Source organism: Eurytemora carolleeae, unplaced genomic scaffold (assembly GCF_000591075.1).
Source record: "Eurytemora carolleeae unplaced genomic scaffold, Eaff_2.0 scaffold425, whole genome shotgun sequence".
NCBI lineage: Eukaryota > Metazoa > Arthropoda > Copepoda > Calanoida > Temoridae > Eurytemora > Eurytemora carolleeae.
This window is the reverse complement of record NW_019396321.1, coordinates 39,381-47,734: the sequence shown is the minus strand read 5'-3', so window position 1 is coordinate 47,734 and position 8,354 is coordinate 39,381. Positions and strand designations below refer to the sequence as shown.

At 31.9% G+C, this 8,354-nt stretch overlaps 2 protein-coding genes across 2 annotated transcripts in view; one reads left to right on the top strand and one right to left on the bottom strand.

Annotated features, from left to right (window-relative positions):
* The window catches only part of LOC111700907 (delta-1-pyrroline-5-carboxylate dehydrogenase, mitochondrial), a gene marked incomplete in the record, with an annotated part of 9,277 nt that extends 6,673 nt beyond the window's left edge, over positions 1 to 2,604 (top strand). The window contains 3 exon segments of the mRNA XM_023471979.1: positions 1,022 to 1,098; positions 1,402 to 1,520; positions 2,074 to 2,604. Of these exon segments, the coding sequence (XP_023327747.1) occupies positions 1,022 to 1,098; positions 1,402 to 1,520; positions 2,074 to 2,189 (312 nt within the window).
* Positions 2,605 to 4,278: 1,674 nt separating this feature from the next.
* On the bottom strand, positions 4,279 to 7,225 carry LOC111700906 (uncharacterized). The gene is made up of 2 exons (XM_023471976.1): positions 7,162 to 7,225; positions 4,279 to 4,789 (listed from the first exon to the last, which is right to left on the bottom strand). Exons 1-2 carry the CDS (start codon positions 7,180 to 7,182, stop codon positions 4,385 to 4,387), a joined length of 426 nt encoding a protein of 141 aa, XP_023327744.1. The 5' UTR covers positions 7,183 to 7,225; the 3' UTR covers positions 4,279 to 4,384.
* Positions 7,226 to 8,354: the final 1,129 nt, after the last annotated feature.

Sequence of the window (8,354 nt, the reverse complement as noted above, 5' to 3'; positions counted from 1 at the left end):
GTATCCAATCCGGGCTTACAGGTATGCTAGGGTGCCCCTGAAAAAAATTTCCCAGATGTGCGAGACATTTTTTAGGAAGCATTACGGTAAACCATTTTTTAACCATTCTCGGTTAAATATGGTTAACTCTGTCAATTTTCCAGGGATTTAAAAGAGTGGAAATCCTTTAACTTGGTTAAAACGATATTTGACAATTTTTTTTCGATTTTTTGTTTTTTGATGGTCAAATATTAAGAAAAAGGTGAAAATCGCTTCTTTTTTACACCTTTTGTCAGCTACATCTGGGAGTGGTTTAAGTAAATTTATTTTCAAACTAAACACTATGCTATTTAAAAATAGTTTGACAGTTCAGAAATGGTCTCAAAAGTGTTTTATTGACAAGTTTAGAGGGAAATGTGTAAGGTATTGGCCAAAAAATCCATTTAAAAAAACCGTTTTCGGTGCAATGTTCTCCTTAACTCCTCTTGCATCCGCAAAATTTTTAGCTTCACAGTAGGAAGAGAAAATGGCAGCTTGAAAAGTAACATTTAAAAGCTACAATTATTGGTTATAGAAAAGGGGCGCGAAATTAAAGTCTAGTTTTCTATATTTATCTAAGAACTAAAAATACTTAATTCTGCTCCTGTAGCCTCAATTCTGTTTAAAATTGCTAAGACCAGGAAACAAGTTCTATTATAGAATCATTGAACTTCTCATGCATATTACAAAATTCAACAGTTTTTATAATAATCAGGAGAATCTTTGCAGTAATATTTAGCAGCTTCAGTTCCTACAGTAAAGTCTTAGAATTGTATATGTCAGTAAATACGTTTTAGTTTTATTAGTTCCTCATTTTTTTGTTTTAAACTTTAAACTTTTACTCTTACTAAGTCTTTGAGTGCTCAGGTCACAGTTAAACCATTGATCTATCTAGCATTAAAAAAGAAAGCAAAGTTAATATAAAATAATTTAAAAACAGGGATATTGAATCATAAATGATAAAAACACAACTTCAAGAAAATAATTTTAGTTTTTGTTGCAGGATGTTGAGTCCGTCATGAACTCCATTGGAACACATACACCATACGCTCTTACTGGAGCTATGTATTGCAATGACCAGTAAGTAAAAATTGAAAAAATAATATTTACTAGTGTTCAGCTAATTAAAAAAAAGCAATACTTACTAGTTGTACAGCTAATTAAAAAAGCAATACTTACTAGTGTACAGCTAATTAAAAAAGCAATACTTACTATTGTACAGATTATTAAAAAAGCAATACTTACTATTGTACAGCTAATTAAAAGAGCAATACTTACTAGTGTACAGCTAATTAAAAGAGCAATACTTACTAGTGTACAGCTAATTAAAAAAGATATATTTTGGTAAATGAAGAAAACTAAAAAATAATATTTCCTTTTCAGAGAGTTCGCTAACCGAGCAGCGGAAACTCTGAAGCAAACGGCCGGAAACTTTTACGTCAACGATAAATCAACAGGATCAGTCGTCGGCCAACAACCATTCGGCGGTGCCAGACTTTCAGGTTAGTTTAATTCAACAGTAACTTTGTTTGACTGGAAAAAATTATATCAGCCTTGGATTTCTGCTTTGTTCAGCTGCTTCTGTCATAATTTTACAAAAGCAAACTTTAGATTCAATTTTTAATTGTAAGAGACGAAAATAATTTAAATGTTTATATAAAAACGTGTCAAACGATAAAGTTTAATAAGAGTATTGAATTAAAAAATCCAAATTGAAACAAATCGATATACATACAAAAATGTCATAAAATTTAAAAAAGGCTATAGAGATAAATTTAATCTTGAATCTTAAATGATCTTATAGGGTTACAACAACTAATGTTGTGCATACTGCTAGTTCTGAATCAATATTAAATTGTATTTTAAAGTTTCCTTTTGTGAAATTATGCGAAATGTTTACTCTGGTAGAAGATATTTAAGCCAATCGTTCGAAAACATTCAAAATTTCGTTTATGATGTACGTGTATCTTCTGTAAACATGAATATTTTTTATATAAAATGTTTTTTACCAATTTTCCGAAAAATATGTTATTCTAAAACTAGTTTATAATTCAGGAACCAATGACAAGGCCGGTGGACCTCATTATATGCTTCGCTGGGCCAGCGCTCAGGCCGTCAAACAAACCTTTGTTCCCTTGCACGATGTCGGATATCCCTACATGAAGAAGTAAACTGCAGTACAAAACCGGTTTTTGTTCCCTTGTACAGAACACGGAACATGAAACCTATTCCACATGAAGCTTGAAAAAGATCTTGAATATTTTTATACGTTATTTGTTTATGCAGAAACAGATCAAGAGTTTTTAATTTCTATTCCAAATTAAATCTACATATTTAAATTTAGATTCACACCATTTTAGAAGCTTTGGCACTTCGGCAACAAAATGACCAGATCTAAACATAAACCTCATTGATAATGACGACCTTCAACCTTCGTGTTGTAAGATCGCAAAATGTTGGCTTTCAATACTTTAAATTCGGTTCCACTGTTAAAGTGCACCACACATGTATTAAGTATTTGTCTGTTATTAGTTAAACGAATAAGATATTGACTTGTACCAAGTCATAATAAACCTTTTACCTAAACCATTTAGTACATTATTCAGTGAAAAAAGCGTCACAAAAAAAAATATTTTGAAATGACTTAAAAGTCGTCTTTCATTTCTTACACCAACATATTTAAAAATCCTCAAACCTTTTTTAGACACTTATGCAATAAAATAAATACTGCTAATGCAAATGTAAAGATGGCAGTATCTGATTTACAACGGTACTCTTGAAACCTTATATCTGATCAATAATGTGAAAGATATTGCCCTTTATGTAGGTTTAAAATGTTTAATTCTGATCTTTCCTAAAATGCACAAGTCACTTTTGTAGAGAAACCAAAGTTAAAAATTATCAGTTTTCAAAATTATAAACACATTCATACATAATTTATACTTCATCAAAAAGGCTTTTTAAATATTAGACAGCTTTGACTTGGGTATTGCCATTTTTTTAATTTTGCGCGAAATAAAGTTTGCTTGTATGACCTTCAACCAAAGATTTGGGGGCGCCGCAAGCACGCTTGTTTGGTCTCAAATTCGTGTAAAAAATACCCATTTTAAGAGTTTTCACGGAAATTACAAGTTTTCCGTCAAAGATGAGAATTTAAAGACGACCGAATACTCCTTAAAGATGGCGGTATTAGGAGTATTGCCCTGATTACATAATTTTGATGGTAAACTTAATAATTTGGTAAATAAAGACATATGTTTATGGTTGCATGAATAAATGTAATTTGAAAGCATTTTACACTAATAAGTTCCGTCCAGTTGTATATGAAGTCTCATATCTTGTACAGTGAGACCCATGTAACTATGGAATAGGAAGACGACTGATAGATTGAAGTTTTAATTTCCAATAGTCCGATGAACATAAACCACAGAAACTGTATACTTTTAGTTTTAAAACAGCATCCAATAACACATATGGTTCCTAAACATGTTGTCTTCTTATTCTAGAGTTTTCTGGGTCATACTGTAGGGTTATACCGCGGCTCAGCCAGGGGCGGATACATGGGGGGGGGGACATTCGCCCACCCTGACAGATTTGAAATTTTTTGTTCCTATTTTCAGAATAGCTTCTCAATAGCATGCTTAGGAGAAAGAAACCCTAGTGCAAAACAGGAAAAATATCTGTCTTAATAAACTATAATGTGTGAAAAGTTTAAAAATCTAGTTTTTTAGTCTTTAGTCATTAATTTTGACTCTTTTTGAGTCTTTTAAGTCAAAAAAAAATTTCGCATGCGGCGCGATTTTTGGTTCCTAATTGTGAATTTTTTTGTTCGTAAAAAATCTTGCCCCCCCCCCCTCACTTAAATCCTGTATCCGCCCCTGGGCTCAGCTAAGACTATACTGAACCTGTATTTCTGAATTATCGCATATAATTTCAACAAACTCAACATCCAAGGAAAAAGAATTTTCATCCTCTTTTTGATTTCGTAAAACTCATGTTTTGAAATTCTGTCAAGGATATAAGAAGATAGTTTCCCACTTCTAAAATGCGCAAAATATAGTTTTCAGTAAACAATGAAATCCGTCCTAATACGTTGGTTATCAAATTATATATTGTACCGTACTGGATTCTGATATACTCAGTTGAAGAACTCTTGTCTCTCGAGAGTTAATTTTAACATCTTTTTGACAGAAATAAACCTCAAGAACTGAAGAGGGTCACTGACATACTCAGTAAAATAACTGAGAATTTTTTTTTTTCACTTATATATAAATGTTAGCTATATTTTTTTCCGAAAGTGTTACTCTTAAAATAAGCTTTAAATAGAGGTAAAGGAGAATGCATACTAGAAGTTTAAACCCTTTAGTCAAAATAAAGTATTTTTGCCTGAGCTTGAACCAGCAAAGAAGAGAGATAACCAAGCAGAGAACGGGTTGGGATTAACTTGTTTTCTTCTCCGAGATCTGAGTTTATCGATAGCGTTTAGTTCTCCGGGTTGCTGAGATACTGATGGTTTCAAGAATCTCTTATACTGAGGAGCAAACCTTCTCTTAGTTGGAAGAATATATATTTTACTATTTCCTTCCAACTTAGAGTCTGTTGAATCTTCAAAGCTCAGTTCTTCAAATACACTTTCACGTTTAGGACGCGGAACTTTCCTTAGCTTAGGTCCGAATTTAGCAGGTTTAACACGATTCCGACTTTGACGCTTAGAACAGGAGTCCACTGACAGCAGAAGAGTTGATGAGATAATGAGAAAGCTGTAAATCTTCTGAAATAAAGGAAACATATGTTATATGTATAAATATCATTTTTTTCTTTCTCATTTTATTTAACATAAGTAAACTAACTAAATGAAAAGCAAGCTAAGAACTGTTTGCATAAAAGCTAAGATTATGTGTGGGGAAGCAAAAGGATTCCTTTAATTATTTACCAATTCGTAACCTGCATAAAGATGGACATGCCTGAAACACAACGGTAGCCTTTAAACCTTTATCTGATCAATAATATGGGAGATATTGCCGATTTTCTCGCTTAAAAAGTGTGTTCATTTATAATTTCTTCCATTTAATCTGATTTTGCAGCAGAAATCTAGGAGTAAAGGAATTGAGTCAATTTGTGGCAAAGACTCAGATCCGTTACAGAGAAACCCCAACTGTTGATTTTTAGGGAGAAGATTATAGTAATCTTATGCATCCTTGTCTAGAAGATTTTAAATTCCAATTTTTATTTAAGATATAAAACTTTTACGATTATAGTGGTATTGGCATTTAGCTTTGCGAGGGATTGATATAAATTCGAGGGGGCATTGCCCCAGGCCAGAGAAATAAGCCCCTCCCTTTCCCTATATCTTCCTTGCCACCCCCTTGCCATTTTCCTAATTTATCATCTTAAATTATGTTTTATGTTTTCGAGAAAAATTAAATGGGGTGTATATCTTACGGCGAAAAATAAGCGCTTTTCATCGCTATTAATTTTACTTTTATTTGCTGCGTCTATAAAAAAAAATTGTTAAAAACGACTTATCCTTCTGAATTTATGGACGCTACGTCCATAAATTCAGAAAGTTGCAATATTCAACTTGGATCGTAAAAAAATCAATTTAATTCCAAACAAATGATTAAAATATTACAACCAAAAATCATCGATAATTTTTCGTCGCATTCGTATATTGTTAATATCTCTTATTTTTTTATTTTTCATGATCTGACAGTTACGTTTGAAAACATTTATTCCTGGTTCGAGGATTTTTGATAATGAAGACGACATTTTCATATTATCCAGGAATGTTCGAAAATCCAGCGCCAGTGAAATATTATTTAAAAACAGATAACAGATAGAAGTAAGATTAGTAGCGCTTATTTTTCGTCGTAAGCCAATACGCCCTTTCGTTTTTCTTGCACAGTCCCTTTAAAGTGTACACCCATTTATTAACAATTCTCATTCGCTTAAATTGGGTTAATCAATTAAAACAACCAACTCTCTGGTTAAGCGGATCCAAACTAAATATTAAATTGTGATTGCTTTGTAGCTATTAAAAATATGAAATGTAGGTTTTTAAATTCTGGATAGTTCTCTCAAGCTCATACAACATTTCTGGGAAACTTAGCTACTTTACACATAACTTTAAGTGACTGAGGTCAATGGAGGAGTTGCAGTTCTTTTCATGACAGTAACCTTTAAACCATTCTCTGATATTAATAGAAGAGTGTCAGTTATATTCATGACAGTAACCTTTAAACCATTCTCTGATATTAATAGAGGAGTGTCAGTTCTTTTCATGACAGTAACCTTTAAACCATTCTCTGATATTAATAGAAGAGTGTCAGTTCTATTCATCACAGTAACCTTTAAACCATTCTCTGATATTAATAGAGGAGTGTCAGTTCTATTCATGACAGTAACCTTTAAACCATTCTCTGATATTAATAGAAGAGTGTCAGTTCTTTTCATGACAGTAACCTTTAAACCATTCTCTGATATTAATAGAGGAGTGTCAGTTATATTCATGACAGTAACCTTTAAACCATTCTCTGATATAAATGGTAAACTTATCGTACGTTTTCCTTATCAAATTGTAATATTCTGACAATCATATTCATATTTTTTCTGATGCAAAAACAAGGCATTGAAAGGGTACGGCTGTGAATCGGGCATGCTAGGGCAAAGTATACGTAATTCCTAATCTTTCCAAATAAGATAGAGTTTATTGTGTTGATTGAAAACTAAACTAGTTCAGGATTTGGACGTGATTCTGCAAATTCAAAGGGTTGGATGCAAAATGAAAAAGATTATATATTTATATTTTTAATTAATTAATCCAATTTATAGTTCAGATTGTTTGCTTAGCTCACGTACAAACTAACTACAAAAAAGTACATTCTAAGCTTTATGTGCGCTCTATAGTGTTAAGCTTTACATTTAGTAAATATAAATATTTTATACACACACTACAAATCCAACAAAAAGCATAAAATATCAAAAAAGGAAAGTCTAAATTTGAAGGATAAAATTAGGTCGCTGGACATTTAACCAGGATCTCTAGTTACAGTGATCTTCAGAAAAAAAGAGAGCAAATGAAAGGGGGCGCCACCCCCCCCCTCCCCAACCCAATCCCTCATTGGCCTAGACGTAAATGTTTACCAACAAGTTCAGTAGCCTCATCTCCAACGCGCAGTTTCAAGACAAATGCCAGAAGATTGTGCGCACAGTTCCTTATCTGTGCAGTACGTAGCGCGGTGAGGGGAATCCCGGGGGCGCGGCTATGAGTATTATTGAGAATACCTTGCGCAAGAACAGATAAGCCAGGCAGGAGAGAAAAATGAAGCATGGTTCAAGCCTGAGGCAGGTCAAGCTACAAACATGCAGGGGCTAACCTTATACTGCGCAGTAAATTGTATCTCCTGAATAGAGAGTTTGGTTTAGTTCTAAGATATTACAAGAACTATAGATGGGACAACATACTATTATATTTATAAATACACTGCAGTATGTCTAATCTTGAAACAGAGGGATGGTAAATACAGTTTTGACGAATTGTTAGATAAGTTAAACGGCATGTTCACATATTTGAAAGCACGCGTAATACCCTAATTTTTTAATTTAGGATCGCAAATAATCAGTAATTACCTGCACTATCATTAAGCACGCGCGCCTTCTTCAAGAAATTAAATATATCTTAATTGGATCCCATTATTTTACATGGTTATATTTTTGGTTTATAAACTGGTTATATTTTGATTAAAAAGTGGTTATACTTTTGGTTTATAAAATGGTTATATTTTGGTTAAAAAGTTGTTATATTTTTGGTTTATAAAAGGGTTATATTTTGGTTAAAAAATAAATATATTTTTGGTTTATAAAATGGTTATATTTTGGTTGAAACGTGGTTATATTTTTGGTTTATAAAATGGTTATATTTTGGTTAAAAAGTGGTTAGATTTTTGCTTTATAAAATGGTTAGATTTTGGTTAAAAAGTGGTTGTATTTTTGGTTTATAAAATGGTTATATTTTGGTTGAAAAGTGGTTATATTTTTGGTTTATGAAATGGTCATATTTTGGTTAAAAAGTGGTTATATTTTTGATTTATAAAATGGTTATATTTTGGTTTAAAAAAGTTGTATTCTTGGTTTAAAAAATGGTTATATTTTGGTTAAAAAGTGGTTATATTTTAGTTAAATAGTGGTTATATTTTGGTTTAAAAGTGGTTATATTTTGGTTTAAAAGTGGTTATATTTTTGGTTTATAAAATGGTTATATTTTGGTTGAAAAGTGGTTATATTTTTGGTTTATAAAATGGTCATATTTTGGTTAAAAAGTAGTTATATTTTTGATT